Source organism: Andrena cerasifolii, chromosome 1, assembly GCF_050908995.1.
Source record: "Andrena cerasifolii isolate SP2316 chromosome 1, iyAndCera1_principal, whole genome shotgun sequence".
NCBI lineage: Eukaryota > Metazoa > Arthropoda > Insecta > Hymenoptera > Andrenidae > Andrena > Andrena cerasifolii.
The window spans coordinates 19,364,147-19,387,949 of record NC_135118.1 but is presented as its reverse complement, the minus strand read 5'-3'; the positions used below and the strand labels follow the sequence as shown (position 1 = coordinate 19,387,949).

The window sequence follows — 23,803 nt, the reverse complement described above, 5'->3', positions numbered from 1 at the left end:
GTGGCGTTTCATGCATCATTACCACCGCTCCTGTAGGTTTTCCCCCTCCCTAATAAGTTTGCCCAGGAAATTGTTCCTCGGCAAGCCTGTTTCCAACTTGAAGCTTACGAAGCATTTTCTGGGAGGTCGCCGCAATTATTTTTAATGGACGATTCATAGCATTTATTAATTTTAATATGGATACATTGCCATATTCTATTAATGATCTAACACTGATTTTTCAAAAATGAAAAAAAGAATAAGCTGCTTACCCAGATGTCAGCACAACCATTACACTAAATAAGATAATTGAATATATTCAATATCTTTAAGTATATTTAATATATGTACTAAGATAATTAAATATTATTAAGTTAGAATTATCTTCTGAAATACCTATTTTCAATGTGATTTTTTTTACCTTCTTAAATTTACCTTACCTTATATGGGGGGGGGGGGGGTGCAAGTCATTTAAATATGAAAACAGGGTCGTGGCTTAGAAAAGGTTGGGAAACACTGAGCTACAGGACAACGGTATGCATACGTTTGGTGTGTGGATAGGGACGCGGCGCCAGCGGCGACACACGCGGCCATACACGGCAATGTTTCCACAATATGTATTGCAGAAATATTGCAATGGAACCTGCAGACATTGCAGCAATATTTCTGCAACAGAAAGTGATGTGTGGGAATACGCGGTAATTGCACTCGACTGCAAACGGTATATTTTATATCTTTGAAATTATCGAATGTCTAAATGTAGTATTTTATAAATAACATTGGAAATCTGTGCTACGCTACATATCATTCTACAAAAGCAAGTTAAAATCGAAGTCGTACGAAATATACCCACATAGCACACGACGTCCATTTTACGTCTATTTTTAGTCTGAAAGACTTAAAAGACCTCTTTTGGCCTGAAGACGTCTTTGTGCTATGTGGGTATTAACTCCCATATAACATTGTAGCAATATCTCGATATTGCACAAAATATTGCAGAGACTGCTATTGTTGCAGCAATACGTATGTATCTCTATGTCCGCCCCGTGTAATATTGCCGTAATGTATTCCTGCAACGTTTCGGGCATTAGGATTGAAAATGTAGTTTGTTATCAATTATTATATATTACTGCAATAATATATGTACATATAATATCAATATCATTATTGGAACAAGTTGAAAGTTGTTTTATGCTGTAATGATACGGTAAGAAAAACAGAAAAAATCAAGAGGCAAAGGGACAGGGTTGCCAGATGTAGGGAAACGTTGCCGAGCAGGCAGTTCATTGTCAGTGACGTAGTAGAAAGCAGTAGAGGGGAACAAGCTTATACATATAGAGTGTTAGTCTACTGATAGTCAATACTCTAGGGCGGGGGTGATTATACTCCTACAGCACACTCTGTTGCAGGAATGTTGCGGAACTGTGAGCTGCATATTGCAATGTTGCATTGCACTTTTCCTGCAGTATTGTGCAAACATTGTAATGCAATACTGCAATGACAACGTTTCTGCAATGGTCCTGGAATATTTTGCACACATTGCCGTGGAATATTGCGCTAAAATACTCATTGGCGGAACTAGCTACGGGGCCGGGTGGGCCTGGCGCCCTCAAAATGCGGATTGCCCCCCCCCCCCCCCAAAAAACGTGGCATGGCCCCTCCCGAGAAACTATCGATATAAGTAAAAAACATTCGTCCGTTAAATGATCAATAATTTTGTACTCAGATTACTCTTTGTTTTAATGTTAAATAAATATGTACGTACTGATTGGTATAAAATGTGTATGTATATAAAGATTTCCTCTACCTATAAAAAAAAGAGAAAGCGAGAGACGAAAATCCTAGTTACGCCAATGCCGATACTCTTGGAATATTACACACTTCTCGCTGTGCAATACTCGTACATATTGACAGTGCAATATAGCAGTGGCAGCGTTCCTGCAATATTGTGCAGATATGTATCTGTGGGGTAAAGATGTAAAGTTCTTTTCAATGTCTCCCGTAATTTTGGGACACCTTTCTTAATACTTGATAGATGTTGCGAGTTTATTATACATAGAAGAATGTCCATGCATATAAGATTTGGTTCACCTGTAGAAATACAAATAATAACAGGTTATGGGCCTAGGACGCTCGATTCAACTGGATTAAAAGTTACGATTCAACTGAATTAAAGGTGAAATCGATTCCGGTCGCGAGGTTGAGCCTATAAGATATGGCGGGAGTATTTGAACCCATGTGTTATGTCAATATGAGTTTACAGTCTCAACAGGTACAATATTTCAGATAAATTTAGGAAATGTTGCAAAGTAAATGAAACGAGTATTGACTACACTGTTCCATACACACCCCAGCAGAATGGCAAAGCCGAGTGATTCAATAGGAGCTTAGTTGATAAGGGTGGGTCGCTAATGTTTCTAATAAAAGGGAAATTGTGTATTTGGAAATTATTGTCATGGCTGCTCCTAAGTTAGAAATGATTAATGTATACAAAACGAAACTATCTTGTAAATCTGAAATGAAAGACAAAGGGAAGCTAAAACATTTCTTGAGAGTGGAAATAGATTATGACAGAAGAAGGGTATATTAAAAATCAATGAAAACGTGATATGCGCTAGGAAGCTTGAAACGATTTAATGCTGAAAATTGTAAATCCTGTTCAATTATTCCAATAGAACTCAAATTGAGGCTAACGCGACACGTGAACAGGGAGATGTTAAGACTGATAAACCAGTAAGAGAATTTATAGGATGCTTAATGTACTTGAATAAAATATACGAATATTTAATTGTGAATGTTTATTGTAATTTAATTGATTTACCTTGCATTTTTTTTAACGTTCAACGTAATATTGCTGAAACGTTCCACGAAAAATTCCTGTAATATTCCCGAAACGTTGCACGAATAATTCCTGTAATATTGCCGAAAATTAAGTAAAATAAATTAAATGGCAATAATTGGGACATCTAATACTTGTTTACAAATATCTTTTGTTGCTGTATACAAACCTTATTGTGATAATTAAGTAATTGTATATTAATTATATATATCGCATATTTTCCATGTTCGCATATATTCCCTCGGAGGTTGCCTGTGGAATATAAGACTGTATTCTGTATGTCGACTGTAAGGGAGTTATAACGCCCAATGCGGGAATATTGAATACAAGACTGGGCATCGCTCGCATTCTTAGAAGGCGAGGCCCAGTAGGATGCATAAGACATACAATGTAACTTGGACGCTCGAGGAAGGCCGATGACGTCAGAATCATCGACGAGAGTTCGAGAGGCTGCACCGAAAGGACGAGAGGCATTCGTGTTTATGACGCTGTATAGTACGGATCGGCGAGTCAGGGTTAGTGCTTACACATTTCAGAAACGCTTCGCGTAGGTGGCGAGTGAAAATATGTAAGTCCGTATTCTGTGATCGACGTTGCGGAAACGACCCGCATAGGTTGCGAGTGCAATGCACTCATGTAGAGGGGGGTGTACTTACTATTTCGAGCGATAGTTTCTCCCTCCTTTCTTGCCGAAGGCGAGAGCGAGATGGAACTAGAGCGAGTCAGAGGAACGGTAGGAGACAGACGACGCGTTGTACTTTGTCTCGCTCCGTCTTTCGGACGCCTGACACTCTGTCCTTTGCATGCGCAACGGACGTGCGCGATGGTCGCAAGCGCTTACCGTGAGCCGGGCCTGTGTCAAGATTTTGCGAAGCGGTTTTCGTGCTCACGGTAAACGCTTGCGACCATCGCGCACGCTCGCCGCGCACGCAGTGTTGTGAAAGGGACTTGTGATATGCCCGATTCATTGTAATCTCAAATGACCAGTGCCAGGCAAGGAGTTAACTGAGAGAGAACCGTTAATAATATCACTTTGAACATGGTAAAGAAAAGTATTCCTCGAGAATTTAGAAATATGTTTAATAAACAGTTATATGTACATTGTACAAAACTTTATAATAATAACAGACGCACTCCTGATTTCTTTCACTTTTCCAAAGAGCAATCAGTTCAGATGGATATTTTGTTAGCAAAGGTCGAGGACAGATCTTACTCTTGTTGTGCATGTACATTTAGGTTTATTGTACTTTTAAATAGTATATTACAATATACTTCTATTAAATTCTCAGAAGTATAAAACAGCGTCGCGATTAGTCGTGTATTATTGCAAAAGAAAACGTTATGAATTAATTGTTTAGCATCAGTTTTTTATTTATCTCAACGATATTTAATCAAATATAAGAGAAATATCAACAGTCTACTGAAATTCAAAATTGCAGAAAGTGATTACAGGATTCTTATTTAAAAGGGTACTAAAATAATAATATAAAGGTAAAGTTTCATCAAATTCTATGTAAAATGTTTCACCCATGCAATTTGAGAAACTTTCTTGAATTTTTGTGGAAAAATTTTAATTTTACATAACTTTCTTCATAGTTTAGCAGCTTTTAGAATTATGACCAGACATAAATATGAATGTGAAACCAGTATTAAACATTGTGCGCAGCTGTTTGCTAACGCTTTAAATATTACATAAAATAAATATTCCAGAGCAATGAAAATATATGAAACTGAAGTAGCAAGGAATAGCAAATAACAGTATTTGTCGATAGTGCAATGTTGTAATTAAATACAATAAAAAAAATTATTTCTATAAAAGTCTTCAATTGGTAAACTAATAAACTATACATTTGACAATTACTATTACGCTAACAATCTGATTTCTCCAAAAATAAATCTTTGTGTTGAGTTTAATTGATCGAAATAATCGAAGTTCCTTCACATTTTGAGATGCATTTCGCTGTTGTAAAATTAGAATTTTCCAGCCTTTAATCCAGCGATTGTGGATAACAGAGCTCAAAGAATTCTTTCATAAAAGAGAAGATAAGCTTGGCTTTTCAATACAGTTGTTTCGTCCACTTCGGTCACTCTAGAAAGTAGAATTCAACAAATCAGATAATCTAAATATGAATCTATGTTTAAGTCATTGAAAAACCTCACATTAAAGTAATAATACAGCTTATTTAGTTCAGTTGGATATGCGAATATGTGTTTAATTTTGTTTTCAAATTAAAACAAAATTAAACACAATTTCGTCAACTTAATGTATTCTTAATTTCTGGACTCAAGCGACAAATTCTCATGTAAATCTTAATTGAATATTATTGCAATACATATAATACTCAATTTAAATCAGCGCTGTCCAAGGTCGCTCCCGCGGGAGCTTGGGGTTCTCCCACTCTCGTTCGCGTTGTCAGGGATACCGCGCGACGCTAACCGCGAAGACGCTAGCCCGTCATAGCAGCCTTCGTAGCGCCACGCGGTCTCCTTGAGAACGGAAGGCACGCTGTGCGAGATAAAGATTGGAAGGGGAAGCAGGCGCGTGAGGGGCCCCTACGCTGGACAGCGCTGTATTAAATCCTTTCATTCCTGAATTATATGTATGATAAAAATCTGTACCTAGAATCTGAAACATGATACCACTTTCCTGGTGGTGGTTCTACTGTAGACGAATGGGTGTCGGTTGCTTCTTCTGTTTCGGAATTGGATTTCAACGAAAACGAATTTTCCTCCTCGTCTTTGACGTCCTTTGATGATAAAAAGGACCACCGAGGATCGTCTGATGTTAACGGTACTCGTGACTAAAAACCACACTTACAATTCCTTAAACATTCTAACATCGAGCATGCAAGTTTTCTGTTTTGTGGATCTGACTGTACAGAGTATAGATTTTTCCTCAAAACATAAGCACCTTTGGGTGCTATGGACGCATACACACGTATATGCGTTTGCACATAGGCGTTCAGAAAATATAGTTTTAAGCGTTCAAATACTCAGCACCCAAAGAATTAAATAGAAGAGATTGATATAAAACTCAAAAGTAATTTTTATCATTTAGATAATTACCTTCACGTAAGCAACGTAATGTCCACCATGAATGGTTCCACTGTGCTCAACAACGCCATACAATGCGTACATTTTAGATTTCTTATAATTCTTACAAATAGGCGCTAGGTCGAGTAATACCGGAAATGAAACATGCTTTGTTTTTTTTCGAAAATCAAGCCGTTGCGCTTGAAATCGTTTCAAGTGAAGAATGAGGACTGCAGGCACTCGAGAGATCAAGTACTGCTTTGTACTTGATGGGCATACCATTCCACAATTCTCTTTCACCTGCAGCAACAAAGAAATCATATATTGCTTTATTACTGCTCGGATATTTTTATCCTTTTGTAACACGTTAACTTGGAATTCATGCATTTTAATACATTATATCTATGACAAACGATTAAATATCCCTCGTTAAAAAAGGATTGAATGTTACAATGGAGTATTTTTTACTACTGTATACAATAATGAAAAAAACTACTATCATTTATAAAATTAGTTTTCACAGTGTAAAGTGTTTTTGTAACTGAAAAATGTAGCGTTTAAATTGAACGTAGTAACATGTTTAATATGAAAGGAAATATGTTTGCAATTATTCTTGAAGTCGAATATACCTTTCTTTTCCTGGCAGTACAAGACTCACAGTTAACTTTATTGCTACCGATCATTAATTCTAAAGTTGTGAATTGGTTCAAACAGGATTGTATGGAACACTCTCCTTCGTTAGTTGAGTATCTAGTAGGTGATGACTGTAAAATCCCAGAAGTGATACCGTTGATTCCATTCCGATGATGCCGTTGCGTCCATTTCTCATTCCAATGGTCTCCCGTCTTTTGCCTTGCGTCCCTACTGTTTAAATAAATGTAGAAGTTCGAATCTTGTGATTTTTTGCACACAACTCACACGTGTAAACATTTGTAAAATTTATCTCAGTAAAATATAAAAAAAATTAATTTGCATTATGTATATCGAATAAATGTCGCGTTGCAACGCTTATTTTAAATTTGACTGTCATCCATTCGTGCTGATGCCGGTCACTTTAATAATGTACATGTATTTTATATCTATTAATATAGAATAATTTTCCAACGTTTAATACCATTCAAATTAAATGAAAATTTAATTCAACACTAAGTAGTCTAATTAATATATTAAAATGAAGTATTACCACCGATTGCTGTCAACTTTTTCTTGTTCGCTATGTGCAACTGTGGAGTCAACTGAATTAACACCCGACGTCGGTCTTACAATCTTTTCCAAAGTTTCACCATTTGTAAGAATAGGGACAGAGCTAATGGGACTTTCTTTCGATGTGATCGAACCCAAGCTGAGAGTTTGTTCCTCCGGACTAGTCGAATCTGAATTCACTGCTAAAGATGCAGACAAAGCGGATCCAGTTTGTATCGGAACTTCGTGCTCTGGGCTCTCAGAATTATCTAGTCTATCCATAACTTTCGTTTCCAACGCATTCTTCAGAGGTGTATCTGCTGGACTTGGGCTGAACAAGTGAATTGATCACTGAATTAAAGAAAAAAATTATTTAATAAAAACAATATTTTTTATACTATAGCTAATATACCTGGGCAAAAAGTTTGTATTGAGAGGACCTTGAGGTTTTAGTGGAGGAAGATTCTCTATTGAATTGCATTTTATATAGTTATCTAGTGGCGTTTCGTTCATAGATTCGTCTGATTTTACTGGATCAATTGAAGGAGAAGCTGGGCTTGGCAAAGCAGACTGTTTCAAAGCAGTATAAAAAGTTCCAATGGGGCACTTGGGGCTAGCACGGTCCGTGTTACTATTTGTTAAGTTATCTAGATGTATATCCTGTATATGTGACCGAAACATCTTCTGTCGATTACCCACGTCTAAAGCTAACTTCTTCAGGACGTTCTTGGCGTCCTCTGTGTCACTGTGTTCACCACTCCCCCCTGCAAAGGTATACATTTTTATTTATTCCACCAACAAAAATTGTTATGCTTGTTAATTTACGAACTGCAATGATATCAGCGCTAATAAAAAATATCATAAATATACTTTTCCCAATCGCTGAATTATGTAATGATTCGAAATAATTTATAAGATTAGTTACGCGAGACAATATTATCTTGGGAAAGTTGTTTAAAACATGAGAGTATATATTTACCTAATTCAATGCCATCACTTTCTTCAACACTATTGCTTCTATTAGAATCAGTATCACTATTGTTTAAAAATTCTCGTTGCTTATTTTTCCAATTTTTCCGAGCAGCTTTCTTTTCTTTTTTTAATTGATACTTGGATGGGGTATGTGATATATTGTTTCCCATCATATCATCAGAATTTCCAAATCTAAAGTGATATTATAACAAGAAAAATGATCATGCATGTATACACGCGTGCACGCGCACTCTACATATACACATCCACACAGAAAATAAGACATTATAAAATATCGACAGTGCCATCGATCGTTACATCAGCCTCTATACTTCATTCCGTCCGATTCTGCCGAGTATACACAGCTATACAGCACGCGAGATGTGACTATGAATGTTCACTTATTACGTAGTTTGTATATATATATTATACAGGATTCATTTTCTATAAGTGTACTGATTACATAGAATAACTATATGTATTAGTTATCGCACGAACGGTATTGCGTCGCGTGATAACTCGTCTGTGACTTTATACCAACAGTATCAGCGTCGCGACATAACACGTCCGAGGGAACGAGGCGGTTAAATAAATGTAAATGCAATAAGATTATTTAATTTAGAGGGTTAACATTTATAACTATTTTTCTAATATCCTGTACTGATTACTAATCGTACTCTTCAACTATTCCGTTCTTTTACTCGTGTACTTTAGAGTATGGCTCTTACCCTAAAGCTGGTGGTTGTGGCTTATCAACCGTTAATGGCAGGCTAAGATCTAGGAAAGGTTCTGTGCTCTGTGAAGAATGGTGGCAGTCAAGACATTCTAACGTGGAAACTAAAACCCCACGAAAAATAACGTCCGCGCCAAGCATTTTTGCATTAGCTTGGTTTCCATAAAACTTTACACGAGATTTAAGGCTAACTTCTACCTCATTTGGATTTGTTTTCTCGTTCAAACCAACTTGTTTTAGAATTATACTCTGAGATCTCTGAAAAAAATAACATCATTAAACTAAAACAATTAACAGTAAATATATAACAAAATTACATTCAACTGTATAGCACGTTACTTATAATCATATTATATTATTAAAAATAGCCAAAGATTGCACAAGATAACTATGAAATTAAGTAAACTAAATCTCACCCTGAGATCCTCGTATCGGACTAATTCTAACAGGTGCCTAAGAAGTTCATGTGAATCATGTTGCCCCCCATCCATACATTGCATTGTTTTCTTCTTAAATGAGTTCAACAACTCCGACGGATGGTAAGCTTGACGTCCATCTGAATTTAGCATTTCTACGAGCGTCTTGTGTAAAACTGATGTGAAATTACCCCAACCTTCTAATGTGCCTTCTATAGGTGGCTAAAAGAATTTTTTCATTTAACGAATATTTTATAAATTATCTGGATTATCATTATCAAATTATAGATTTAAGCATATTATACACTTAGAGATACACTTATTAATCTTCTCTTATAATACTTAAATGCCTTCCAAAATGCTTGCTATGGTAAATGTACAATTTGATCATGTAAATTTACATTACAAGGTGTGTAGATATCAGAAGAAATGGTTCTAACGTGAAACACTGTTAAAGTCAATTAAAATTAAAAAAACTACTTATTTTTAACTACGAACAGAGGGGTGCAGTTTACAAATTAATAGCAGAACTTATATAAACAAGCATCAACGTGTGTTTCTATTAAAAATGAAAACTCAGATCTTTTCAATTTCTTTGCCATGAGATACTTGCAGATTTTGCTCTGATTTTTAAGCACCTTGTGTAGAAACACAATTATTATTAATTATTAATAATTAACTGACTCACTAGTTCAACTTCTTCGGAACAATTGGCAAGTTTGTGTTTCCCTCCTGGTAGAACGAACTTCTGTCCAGGAAGACGTAAATCATCGAGAACTTTCACTAAGAAAGGTGTTTGCACTAAACATTGCAGAACTGCATTGAAAAAACAAGTGTTTCCCAAATTCATTAAACCCTGGAGTAATAGAAATTTTAACATTCTAATTATTGTGCGACAATAATACAGGATAAACATCTCTCTTTTTTTTTTTAGACATAAGCTTTTTTCTCCTAAACATACGTTTCGTGCAAAATGAAACGTTCGAAGTTATTATAGTCTGATTTTCGAGAGTTGAGACCTGAGGCGGGTCTCTCGGACGGAGCCTGGTTTGACCGCTTCGTTCCCTCGGACGTGTTATGCCGCGACGCAATACCGTTCGTGCGATGCCACAGACGAGTAAACACGCGTCTTCTGTTTTCGCTCCGCGATCACTTAGCTTGCCACAGAAGACGCGCGTTTACTCGTTTGCGGCATCGCACGAACGGTATTGCGCCGCGACATAACACGTACAAGGGAACGAAGCGGTTAAGGAGGAACCAAGGGTGACAACGCCGCACGCAATCCGTAGCGTACCATTGGTTCCTCCTTAAGGTCTCCGCACACATATCCGTTCCGTGTCAGTTCCGTATCCGTCGTGCCAGTGGTAAGAAGAAGAGGGACGTCGAGGGTCTCTTCTTCTTACCACTGGCACGATGAATACGCAACTGACACGGAACGGACATGTGTGCGCAGACCTTTAAACCACGCTCCGTCGGAGGGACCCGCCTCAGGTATCAACTCTCGAAAATCAGACTGTAAAACTCAGAAAAATAAAAACTTAGTGCTACAAAGTGTACATACCCCCACTTTAGGAAGATTGTATAAAACTTTTTCTTTCTGCACATTTTCATCTACAGCCTGTTTTCGACACTGACTTACTGCCGTGTTATTTTGCCGTCCATTACATGCTACTGTGGAAGATTTCTTCACAAAATCCACTGTTTTTTGAAGCTTCCCCCTGAAAATTTAGAATAATCATTTAAGGTGCAATAATAATTTAAGACGCTTACTTTGTAGCTGTATAGTATTTAAATCTTCAGGTTACAAGAGAACATGAAATATTGAAGAATTGTTTAAAGATTAATAAACACTCATAATTTTTATTTTATATATTAACTTATTTAGTCATTTTATTATAGATTCAAGTGAATTATTATTCAGGGGTTTAAAACAGTTATGATATCGGTTTCGGTTCTTGAAAAAGTTATGGAGAACCGATATTCTGGATAACTGTTATAAGGAACCGAAATTTCAGACTATATCGATTTCGGTTACGGTTCTAGAACCGATATTGTATCGGTTATTACGGTTCTAGAACCGTTATTTTTTCGGTTCTATATCGGTTCTGGAGTCGGTTCAATTCGATTCGTAAATTGATTCTTATATTGTTGATTTATTTTGTCAACACAATTTGAACGCAGACGTGTATTCTTGCTTTAGCCCTCATCTCAGTAGCGTATATACGTCAATGTTTTGATGTGTAGCTGTTTATTACTGCGTGGCGGAATCCGCTTGACTGTGAAAGTGTGAAAGCTTGCGTTTGTTTCAAAGTCACCATGTGGTGCGGATGCGGACGAATATTTCTATATAATGTATAGAAATATAGGTAGCGCGGACGCTCCGCTGAACTCTGAAACGGGCCTAACGTAAACAATTTTTAGCTTACGTCAATCATCGCGAGTTGGGATGTTTGGAGAAGCTCTTGGACAAAAGAAACCCATGCACGGCCATCCGAGAGTTGAAACAGTGCGATAAATTGCAGATTGTGGAATTTCTTAGATATATTTCTTCAAAATAAATTCTTAATATACAGTAGTCTGCAAGCGTAATATTTACTTATTTCAATTCCTGTAAAATTGATGCGAGAATCAATTCCAGAACCGTTTTAGAACCGAAAAAATAACGGTTCTAGAACCGTTATAACCGATATAATATCGGTTCTGTAGAACCGTAACCGAAATCGATATAGTCAGAAATTTCGGTTCCTTACAACAGTTATTTAGAATATCGGTTCTTCATAATTGTTTCAGTCAGAACCAATATATAACTGTTTGAAACAGTTATTTTCGGAACCGTTTCAATTCCTGTTATTATTTAACTAACTTTCTTATTAAATTCGTTACAAGTAGCATTTTCTAAAGCATTGTACAGCCTCCTACTTATTTTCATTCATATTTTTTCTTCTAAAAACTATGATTATAATATTTAATTGTAATAAATTCGATCTTTTCGAAACACAGGCTGCTCTCTGAAGTTCGAACGCGTTTTACTTTATATACTATTTTAATGCGTAAATTTGTTTTTATACATACATGGCACCGGTATTAACTTCTGCTTCGCATTCATAACACCAAACACTCCAGCAACGAGTGTCTACAACCATGGAATGGCAGTCGCTATGTGGTGTTTTGTAATGTTCTAAAGCATGTCCATGTTCCTTCCCTTCGCAACTTTGTTGTCCACATTGTAAACAAATCAATGCTCCTGAACTTACTGCGCATTCCTAAAGTATAATTTATAAATTATAAATAGTCGCAGCAAGATACTAAGATTCATGTAATTTACAATATTAATACCTGTTCTTCAATCTTTGAAGTACTTTTGGCTGTATTTTTTTTGCAAGCCGAACATTCAGTGCTAATTCTTATTTTATTAATACATTTCTTAACTTTGTTAAAATTCACTGCTTTTGCAATATGCGGGCATCTGCTACCTACAAAACAAAACTTACTATTACATCAAAAACTAATGGCAAGAATCAGATACATATTGATACAGGCATGGTGCTATAATTTGCCGCGGTATTTCGCGCAACACGTCATTGAGCAGCTACATAATTTCTATCACATTTTACAAACAACTTTTGTACTTTTTGATGTTTGTGAAAGTTATTATGACATGACAGATAAAATGAACAAACCGAATTGAACTACCATCGCAATCAAATTCAAGTAATAAGTGTACCAACTGCAACTTGTAAATACAATATAATATATGTGATAGTGAGAGTTACTAAGTTTTAAATAGGACCAGTGGCGGATTTAAGAAAAAAGGCCCAGGTGGCAAACGTTCCGAGAGGCCCATTACTTCGGAAAAATTAGGAGGTAGTTTACTAAAAAGGGGGTAAGTGTACGGAAAAGTATAAAAAAAAAAATATAGTGTTTGCATAAAATCAGCTCAGTGTATTAATACAGAAAAAAATATAGTTCGGATAAAATCATAATTTTTTTAAGGATGGGGCCCTGGGGGGCATTCTAGGCAGGAGCCCAGGTGGCAACTGCTCATCGGCCACCCTGTTAAATCTGCCATTAAGTAGGACATTTAAATATGGACATGATAAAACTATTTTCTGATATATGATAGGAAATATTCAGTAGTCTCTATTTTTTGTATATTATGTGCTGATACCTTTATGTAAAAAAAAGTACGATTCTCTATAAGGAAAATATACTTAAACGTAGCAGGTTTAAGGTGATAATGTTATATTCGTATAAGATACTGTTCTTAAAATATTGTTTAATCCGCATGATCATGTGTAAAGAAGTTACATTATGAGTAAAACTCAATACCCTATCAATTTGTTAATTATTATCATGCTGAATTAGAATATAATTTAAGTGTAATGCAATACAGTGTACCATTTAATAAATTTAAAAATGATTTGAAAATAAGTGTGGTTAGAGACGTGGTTTTGTTAACTACTTAAAACACGAGTGAGCCCATTTCGAAATGCCTTTTGGGAGAAAGAGATTCTAACCTTCAGGGCTTGATTCGTCGGAAGACTCGGACAAGTCCTCGATCAGCTCTGTGGATGCGTCTGGTTGTCTGCAGCGTTTTTTGCTCATTTTAAGTGATTACCAAATCGCATCACCGTCCAATTGTTATAATTCCTTTGTCTCCTTTGTTCAGAGCCACAAGTTCGGTAAACAAAAAGCATGCAAACACCTTGTTACATGAAATATTCTAAGGCTTTTACAAACCAGAACGAACTTTAGCAGACAATATTGTGTGCCCTCGTATTTTTATTTTAATGCATGCAAAAGGATCTCGGATCTAGCTAAATTACACAGTAATCAGTCATTGTAACCTAAATGAAATACTGTATTAAGAAATTGTGTCACAATCACAATTGCTATTCCCTGGTATTCCCTTCAGAATTGATGATCTGTAATTTTACGTGCAACAACATTTATGAGCTATCTCAAATCACGATATCTCATCGAAACCGAAACCGTGAATAAGCATTAAGCAGGGTTGTCAACTTAATACACCGTGTAATATATTCATAAATAGTCAATGTATGCACGCGATGCACGCACTGATTTGATTGGCTAAAGTATTCTCATATACATTATACTTTTTAACTAAAGTAAAGAAATATTCGTTAATTTTAAATGAATCAAGAGGGATTACATTCGTTCAACCTATACAACTAAAGATTATAGGGTGCCTTCCGTTTCGCGCATTGAGTGCATAGACTGCAGGTAATGGTGATTGGTACTTCATACCATGATGCAAGGACAAAAATAAGATAAAAATAATATTTTTAATTTAGGAATAAAATTTTTGTGCTTGCACAGATTTTGTAATGGCTCTAATTTTATCACAGGATTTTTTTCTGGTTTTGTTTAATTCTTTTAACTGTATGTATGTTCGCGTTCTAACAAGGCATAGCAAAACTTCGCTTGGTAAAATAAATTCATTGTTAATTTTTACTTTTAAGAGATGTGCTACTTTTTGAAAAATTAAATCGGTGTCAGACAATGAATCCTTGTGAAAAGTATTAAAAATTTTTGTTCATTTCACCAATCTTGCATCCGTTTTTCAGGTAAGTGTTGATCAATTTACAGTCGTGAAGTATATGCTTACCAGAAGGATCTATAATTGTTTTCAAACTCTTGGAGGCTTATTCTAACTTCACCTTTACTTTTCTTTCCTATTATGTACGTTTGTGTAGTCTTGTTCAAACTTCGCGCCTCTAGAGTTTACGCTACACGACGTTGGGTTAGTACATTATAAACCCCATAATGTAACTAGGCGGTCATATTTTAACATGGCAGAAAGTGGGAAGGCGCAGCAGAAGACGAAAATGAGCGGCTGATCGAGCCATGGACATAGAAATATAGGGACGGAGGAATAGTGCGACTTTTGGCTAGGGGAGCGATATGCATTTGAGGGGGGTGGGGGATAGCACTACATCTGCCTGAATTTGACTGGTTGCATTCTACGCATGCTCTGTACCGCTAATTATGAAAAAGTGTTTGCTACAGATTAGTACTTACATCCATACGTCTAATTGTAAGTATGTACTAACGGAGTGATTATTCACGAATATAAATTGTAAAAATAATGAAAATTGAAGAGTGGTGAATTAGAGCAGAGATACTGACGTAACATCATTTATTGTTCCATTGTTCTTAATAACCTTTTCTTTAACACGCTACTGTATACCACACTCCGAGAAACGCTTCAAATATGGCTGCCACTATCCCTGCTTGCGACGCGACAAACGTTCATCATTACACATCACTGCGCTTGTGCGAAGCAGCAGCCAATAGAAAGAAGGCGTATGTTACCTCGTCGCCCCTCCCGCAAAGATATCACCCCCCGCAACTATTCCTCCGTCCCTATATTCCTATATCCGTGGCACCGTATGTATTCCACGTGGCCAATGGCGCGAGTGAGAAAACCCAAGAGCAAGCGGGAGGAAACGAAAGAGCCTCTCGCTCGTTCACGGGTTTCCCCATTCTCGTCCGAAGGATTCCAAGAAATGGTGGGGATAGTCGCCGGGCTTCTAACGAGGCTAGAAACAGGCTGGTAACTAGGATTTACTGTATTCCTATGTCCATGGTCCATGGTATAAACAGGCGATTCCCTTCCGTCTTTTGCTTAAACCCCTCGCAACTAAATATGCACCATTCTTTACATCCATCATTGGGCAAAATTCTCCCCACTATACACTATAGTCTGATTTTCGAGAGTTGAGACCTGAGGCGGGTCCTGCGACGGAGCGTGGTTAAGGTGGAATCAATGGTACGCTACGGATTGCGCGCGGCGTAGCGTTACCATTGGTTCCTCCTTAACCACGCTGCGTCGAAGGACCCGCCTCAGATCTCAACTCTCGAAAATCAGACTATAGTTTAGTAATTAATGCGCAGAAGGCCTGTTAGGCTCGAAATAATAATTCCAATGCCTTAAACCTTAGCGCGTTTAAAGAAATGACAGCAAAATTAATTTTTTTCCTCAAAATACCATTTTTAAACTCAATAAGCAAATTGTTGAAAATTTTAAATAATTAGTTGAAATCCTGTATATATATATTACATGCAACTTAAATAAGTAATAGGGATGAAAACAGGAATTTTGAAGTTATCTGTATAAAAACTATTTCATTATTAAACATTTAAATAAATCAATTTTTACTGTATACATTACACAGGAACACAAATTGCATTATATGAGTATTACACCACAGACGCTAATATGTAACATTTACGTCATGTCAAGTGAGAATCTATTTCCCGTACATTTCAAATTGTTTTCAAATGAATGTTTAAGTGGATTATTTATCAAATGGCAGTTTACATCTTACCTTAACTATAAATATATACATTAAACTAATGTAAGAGGAGCTAACAGAGTAAAACACGTAATTGAAAAATAAAATGAAAGAGTAGCATAAATTTTGCATACTTTTCGTCATATTTTTGCCAAAAACGTAAGAAAATTTGGAACACTCCAAAGAGCTTACTTGGTACTAATAAATACGTGCGTAAAATAATATATGATCCTATACATGCTGCTTAGTCAAGAGACAAATGAACACGTGTATCATTAGTTGCTAATTTAACAAGTGTTTTCTTTACTCGGAGAATAGGTAGACGTGCTGCAGACTTTTCATGCCAACATTCTTTCATTAATTTTCCCAAACCAGCCAATGTCTGTAAAATAAAAATTATTTGACAGTCAAATTTGCATGATATATACTGAAACAATTGGAAACGTTTCTAAAACTATATATGTATATCATGTTAACTTTTAGTAGAATGAAAAATGTTCAGGTGGACAAACGGGAACTAATATCGAGTCTTACTTCGAAATAAAAACATGTACACTATAAAATTGTACTATCGCTTTTAAAGTATAAAGAATCTTTCAGTTGTTAAGCTTAAATATAATATTAGATGTTTACTAACGTATAGAAACATCGAAACAATTTTTATGAAAAAATATAATAGCGGTTTTCATGCTTAACATATATAATAAATAATAAATGATTTACTACTAAATCAACTGCTAAAAAATTGAGTAGATAATTACAGGGTCAGAATGCCATCTATTAGGAAGTGGTGGCCTATGATGATCCAAACATACTAATTTTCGCATTTCTTCGATGGAAGGTTCTTGGCTATTAGAAAGCCACTCAGAATATGGTGCTATGTATTCAAGTGCAACACCATTACTTATGCATCTCCGACAAACTTCCCAAAGTATTAAACCCAGACTATAAATATCTGCTCGCCTGAAGTTTTCTAAACATTCCACATTTATCCTGAAAACATTTAAGATATATAATATATCCCACAAAATATTTCCGGATTTACATGTAAAATTCTTTACTTTTCTATAGGAGAACAAAAGGTGAGAAGTATTACATACGTTTGATCGAGCATTTCTGGACTCATGTACCGTTTTGTACCTTGTTTCAAGTCAATTCTATCTGTAGATAAGCGATCTTGTGTTACTGCTAATGCAAAATCAGTAATTACACAGCAGCCATTAGTTTTGACAAGAATATTTTTAGATTTCAGATTACGGTGTGCCATCGCTGGTTTTCCTCTGGTTCCATGAATCTCCGTATGAAGATAAAGTAAACCATTGACGATACTCAAACAGATACTGAGCGTTTGATGGTGCATTAGAGAGTGTGGTGATCGATTTAAATAATCATAAAGGGAACCCATTGGGTGATAATGTGTTACTAGCCATAGTTGCGTGCAACTCGCTCTACTTGTCATATCACTTCCAACGTAACCCAGAATATTATCATGTCTCGATGGCAATAATTGAGAATAGACTTCCGTTTCCCGAGCCCAAGCTGCTTCATCTCGTGAGAAGTATATTTTCACGGCGACATTTTCCCCATGCCATATTCCTCTCCAAACTTCTCCACCAAATCCACCATTACCTCCACTACCAAGGCATTCCACCAATGCTACTTGTTTAGCTAGCGTCCTTTGTACTAACAATGGCAAACCAGAGCCTGAACCACTGGTTAAACTTCTTCCATCCAGGTATTCCTATTTTAATACAAGATTCATACTATATATAAATTTATAATTTGTAAAAATATTTCTTTGTTCGGAGACAAAGCAGAAAAAAGAAGAAAAAACTTTCGTTTATTCCGTAAGAAGTCAAGAAACTTTTTAATAACACAATGATACGAATATTGAAGTTACCAATGAGTACAGTGTCATTGTTATAAATTATAGTTTTTTCTTAAATAAATAAAGTATGATTTATAGAACACGATTCATGGGAAAAATTTCACTTAAGGGATCATTCTGGTAATTACGCCGCAAAATTCGGCAACATTCAGGTTTTTTTCTCAGTGATTACCAGAATGACCCCTTTAAAAAATGTATTGATATTCGTTCGGAAGAACAAGTATTTTAGAACTATAGATACAAATTTAACTGTTGACAAGATTGATAATAGCGTAAAGTTTTTCAAACTTTCCCACCATTGACTTTACAAGCGTATGTTCTGATTCATACCTTCAATGTGCTGTCACCAGCTGCAGTTGCTCGAAGTTCATTAGGATAAATATTAGTGGATGTCGGTGAAGAAAATGAGAAATGTAGAATGGATGGTTCGATTTCTGAATCTATAACAAGCTTACTGCGCCTCGCGACCAAGGGCCGTTTTCTACGTGTTCTATATGCCAATAAGTAAAGTAATACACCTCCAGCGATGATACAGAAACCAAGCATTGGACCCAAAATGGCCAATGTTAATTTAACTGCATAATTCTCTTCGATACCATCTAAAATAATATACAATTATAATAATATACAATTATGAATAGAATAGAAATAGACGAGTACATTAACTCGGCGGGAGGCGCTACTGGGTAAAATTTACCACAGAGGAGCTAGTTGCGAAAATATGAAGACTGAGTTTTTATTACAATTTTTTAAAGAACTCTAATAAAGATTTAAAGTTAAAAAAAAATATATTCTGAAACTGTGGTTTTTTACGTTTCAATTTTGGATATTTTTGACCCGGTAGCGACCACCTGTGTTACAATATGGGGTGCGCCTCCCGCCGGGTTAATAACAGATATACCTACCCCCATTAAAATCTTGTAATATAGGAAATGGTCCATCATTACAAAAGTCTGTTTGACAACACTCGACGTAATATTGTACACCCATGGATCCACTAACATGTCTCTTCTTATTATTACCATTTTGAGTATTATGCGGTGGTTGATATTTATTGCATATTAATAACATTTGATCTATCGATGAAGTGCATCCTCTACTTACGCTATCCTTACCATCCGGTTGTCTTACTCTAGATTTCCAACACTATCGAATGTAAGACGAGATAATAATTTCTCTTATAGTTTTTACCTTAAGGGGTCTGGGTATTCTGGTAATCACGCCGCAAAATTCGGCAACATTAAGGCTCTTTTTTCTCAGTGAATACAATGAATAACAATGTCAAACTTTTACAGAACAATTGTTTAAATACACTTTTAATTTTGTTTTTTCAATGTTATCTGGAGTTCAAAATCGCGCCTTTGAAAAGACGGCAGGAGTGATTTCAGCTCTCAGACTCATCTGAAACAAAAAAACAAAGCTGATTCTTAATCATTATGAGTACCGCTATCGCAGGTGCCAGAATTAGCCACGTAAGTCAAAATTTAACAAAATTCCGCGCATTCAAACTTCAAGTAAAAATGGAAAATTTTGAAACTTGAAATTTGACTGAGCGCAATTTTGTTAAATTTTGACTTACGTGGCTAATTCTGGCACCTGCGATAGCGGTACTCAGAATGATTAAGAATCAGCTTGGTTTTTTTGTTTCAGATGAGTCTTTGAGCTTAAATCACTTCCGCCAGCGAGGTATTTCATTTCAAAGGTGCGATTTTGAACACCAGATAACACTGAAAAAACACAATTAAAAGTGTATTTAAAAAATTGTTCAGTATACATTACGAGTAGCTTAATAAATGAAAAAAAAGTTTGACATTGTTATTCATTGTATTCACTGAGAGAAAGAAGCCTGAATGTTGCTGAATTTTGCAGCATGATTACCAGAATGACCCCTCGTTCGTAGTATTGTCGTTTGCTGAGAAGAAGAAACCCAGACAATACAAGCAGCAAACGGGGCTACTTCGCTTGCATTGGCTCCCACCGCCCGTGTTCCATTCGCTTACTTTGTATTCGTCGACGTTGTCACGTCAACCAATAGGCACGATACGTGTGCCCTATCTCTACGATTAGGTTAGTGAACGTGGGCCTGTGGGATGTATCAATCGGACCACTAAGCTTCTGCCGGCAACATCTCAGCAAACGACAGCACATGCAATAATGGAATAGATATTACAGTAACCGCGTTATGGCAGATTTCTGTATATGAACAGTCTGGTCCCTCGCAAATATGACACCTGACACGTTGATGTCCAATGGAATTATCATTAAGATCCATTATATCTATGGCTTTTTGCGATTCTTCGCTGTGATTCAGTGATTCCTCGAGAGAAAAGTCATGTTCCGCCAAAGTAAGCTTCCCCTTTTCTCCTAAAAATTAGTCCTGTTAACCATTCGAATATATTTGAAGACAGAAAGCATTGTTATCCAGAGCATATACATGTGTGTATGCAATCATCTGGGTACACAAATCTAAAGCCATGGGAAAGCCAGGCAAACAAAGTTGAATCCCTTTCTCCGTAGTTACATTATACAAGATTTTTGTAATGTTGTTTACTGCAGATAACCACAAATATTCTGTACGTCAGTATGATACTGATAGAAAGTAACTCGGGTTTTTGTGATTGAATCAATTTTAAGTAATCCGCGTACGATACATTTTAATTGAAAAATTTGTCGCCCACCTGGACATAATTTGAATGCCAATGATAATATGAAATATGTGATAAACATAGGATCCGCCATTGCTATGCACGTCAAAACATTGGGTAGTAGGAATTAAATCGATTTTTTTTAAAGTTTCTTCTTATGCACTCATATCTTAAATGCAATTGATATTAATTTTTACTCTTAATAATGGCCAACGAAAAATTTAAGATATGAGCGAACAACATTGAATTGGCGGTATTTTATTTTTACGTTGAAAAAAAGAACACCTGTGGGTGGCGCTCCCATCATTTTGTTTGTGACGGATCACACTGGTGATGTGCGATATTGAACCCAACTATCGATAATATTTATCGATATATAATTATTTGTTCAATATCGATACATGAGATATATTATTCAAAAAGTCGAAGATCGTATGAATTTACCAATTAAAAAATAAGCTACATACATTCAAGAGAACATCATTTTGGATTAAAAAGAATTTTCTAAGATAAGACTTTTTATATTCTACCATTAAGAATATATTTTATTTAAATTATGGTTCTGAGTAATAAAATGAAAATAAGTAATCTGCTTTCCAAATCGTATTTATAAAGGAAACTAGAATTTACATTTTAATAAGAACGGTCATGGGTATCATTCGATATAAGAGTATGAAAAATGAAACGGTGGTAAACTGACGCCAGCGCCAAGCCAGCCAAGTGGCGCCAACGCGAACCGCCACCACGGCCAACCAGTGTCACCGGGAAATATGTTGTCGACGCTGGTTGGCCGCGGCGTCACTCACTTGGCGCTAGCGTTGGTTCGTCTCCAATCGTGGCGTTTCACGCATACACTAGGGCCGGTATTCATAGTCGCTACTTATTCTTAAGTAAATGCTTAAGCATTCGGCATCCTTTACTAGCTACTAGGTTAGTAGAGGATGCCGCATGCTTAAGCATTTACTTAAGAATAAGTAGCGACTATGAATACCAGCCTAAGTAGCGACTGAGAATTCCGCAGTAGGCGTTAAAACGGCTTCGCTTCGGAAATTTGGCAACGTTGCATGTCACTAGGCATAACTCAGCGGTTGTAGTGACATGCAACGTTGCCAAATTTCCGAAGGGACGCCAATTCTGGCGCCTAGTGTAAATTACCTCCGCTCCAGTAGGTGTTTCCCCCTCCATCAGCGTAGCTTAAACCCGCCGATCCTTGCACTGTTGCGTGGCCGCTCGGTTCTTTATTTCCAAATGCGCGCATATCTGTTGGAAATAGAAAAATTCAAATAATCCAAGATTGTAGAAACGCATGCGCGCAGAACTGCTTCTCCTCTGATAGCGAAATCGGTATCTCGCACTGACTCTGTGCTGATGCCAGAAAATAAGTTCGATTAGTTGTTTCTGATAGAGACGAAGATAGCTCTATAACAGGCTTGGGAATTAAGTGATCTTTTCGGCCGAGTTTCAGAGGCGACGCCTCCTTTCTCCCGCCGCGCGTCTTGGCCCCCGCGGCGACCAATGTGCTTGGAGCGCTTCAGGCCCGTACCATACGAACCGCGCGGGGCGCATTGGGGCGACACCCGTATCAATAAGTTTCCACATTACCCATGGGATACTATTTTATACTCTGTAGGCCTATTCCACTGCGTCGCACGAAAAAAATGGATTGGAAAAACGCGTTTTACTATCAAAATTTTAAGTATGTTTGGGAAAACTTGATTTTTGCGCACGTTTAGACGCGCTGGGCAAATCGCTGTACGTATCAAAGATGAAAGCGAGGAATCGTTCAGCCGTGTGCGCTGTTCTGTCTTAATGCTACGCATTTTCGAGAAAGAACATTCGCACAAGATAATTTTTACCCAACTATATTTCTCCAACACCTTAATTGTTGATGCCTAGAAATAATGAATATTTCTATTTACTACATTTGCGATAAATGACACATACGAAATGGGCTTAAAGTACACTTGCGACATGTCGGAAATGCATTTGTGATGCGGTGAAAAATACTGACCCACCACTGGCTGTAGCTGGTATCTCGAGATTGTATGAGTCATATCTGTCTGCTCGTATATTCTCCTGATAAGAACATATTGAATTCTGTTGCCTAGCTTGTTTGGCTTAACTCCATTGTAATTTTGCTTGTGGGGACATTTGAAACCCAGTGTTTATAGAAAGGGTATTATGAAACGTTCGAATACTTCGTTGCAGAAGTGTGTACGATTTCCAGGAAATTCGAGTAATACCTACCGAGATAGCACGCAGCGTCTAAAGATATCCAACGGACGTACAACATTCACGTCTTTAAGACGTCTGTGCTTTGCGGTATCACTGCGGAAAGAATACTATCAATGAGAAGACGTCTATCTACAGATATGCGTTGAAATAGAAGGTAAGTAGTAGTCATTTTGAGTATTTCTTGCGACCTGCGAGGGTAATCGAATATCGGTTGACAGAACACAAAGTCACTATATCGCACAAGTAACATCGTCAAACTTTTCTGATAATTTTCAACGGTTGAATTCGTATCCGAAGTGAATTTAGATGTAAAGGTAAATGTAAATGTAAGTTTATAATTAGAAATAAGAATAGAATAGAAGAAGCTAATGCGATACAGGTAAGGAAACTGTGATATCAAACAATGTGCCTGATGTAAAGTGATTTGGATGTGATATAGGGAAAAAGATAAGACTTAGTAGGAGGAAAGGGAGAGGAGGTAGAAACGGATAAGTGTGATGAGAGAATGGAGAGGGAAAAAAATGTAAAATGTAGAGATAGACTGGAAAATGCATCGAAATAT

General features: G+C 36.6%; 2 protein-coding genes and 1 long non-coding RNA gene across 5 annotated transcripts; 1 reads left to right on the top strand and 2 right to left on the bottom strand.

Moving 5' to 3' along the window:
- The first annotated feature begins 33 nt into the window (after window positions 1-33).
- Window positions 34-1,758, top strand: LOC143369009 (uncharacterized). Its single transcript, XR_013085321.1, has 2 exons — window positions 34-700; window positions 1,389-1,758. It is a non-coding gene; the product is annotated as an uncharacterized LOC143369009 (long non-coding RNA).
- A 2,121-nt stretch (window positions 1,759-3,879) lies between these two features.
- On the bottom strand, window positions 3,880-14,136 carry Usp16-45 (ubiquitin specific protease 16/45). 2 transcript variants are annotated; one of them, XM_076812213.1, is made up of 14 exons: window positions 13,672-14,136; window positions 12,491-12,627; window positions 12,227-12,417; window positions 10,716-10,872; window positions 9,843-10,010; window positions 9,155-9,376; window positions 8,734-8,996; window positions 8,013-8,197; window positions 7,446-7,797; window positions 7,035-7,364; window positions 6,481-6,712; window positions 5,885-6,151; window positions 5,438-5,619; window positions 3,880-4,907 (listed from the first exon to the last, which is right to left on the bottom strand). In XM_076812213.1, exons 1-14 carry the CDS (start codon window positions 13,757-13,759, stop codon window positions 4,835-4,837), a joined length of 2,847 nt encoding a protein of 948 aa, XP_076668328.1. In that variant the 5' UTR covers window positions 13,760-14,136; the 3' UTR covers window positions 3,880-4,834. The 2 variants fall into 2 exon arrangements, with proteins under 2 accessions (XP_076668328.1, XP_076668319.1); XM_076812204.1 differs by having other exon boundaries at window positions 6,481-6,715; window positions 13,672-14,135.
- A 2,165-nt stretch (window positions 14,137-16,301) lies between these two features.
- On the bottom strand, window positions 16,302-21,347 carry Sax (type I BMP receptor saxophone). Of its 2 annotated transcripts, none has more exons than XM_076812189.1 (7): window positions 21,292-21,347; window positions 20,532-20,725; window positions 19,267-19,507; window positions 18,692-18,960; window positions 17,574-18,214; window positions 17,235-17,466; window positions 16,302-16,855 (listed from the first exon to the last, which is right to left on the bottom strand). In XM_076812189.1, the coding sequence occupies exons 1-7, from the start codon at window positions 21,311-21,313 to the stop codon at window positions 16,718-16,720; spliced, it is 1,737 nt and encodes a 578-aa protein (XP_076668304.1). In that variant the 5' UTR covers window positions 21,314-21,347; the 3' UTR covers window positions 16,302-16,717. The 2 variants fall into 2 exon arrangements, with proteins under 2 accessions (XP_076668304.1, XP_076668294.1); XM_076812179.1 differs by having other exon boundaries at window positions 21,040-21,341.
- Window positions 21,348-23,803: the final 2,456 nt, after the last annotated feature.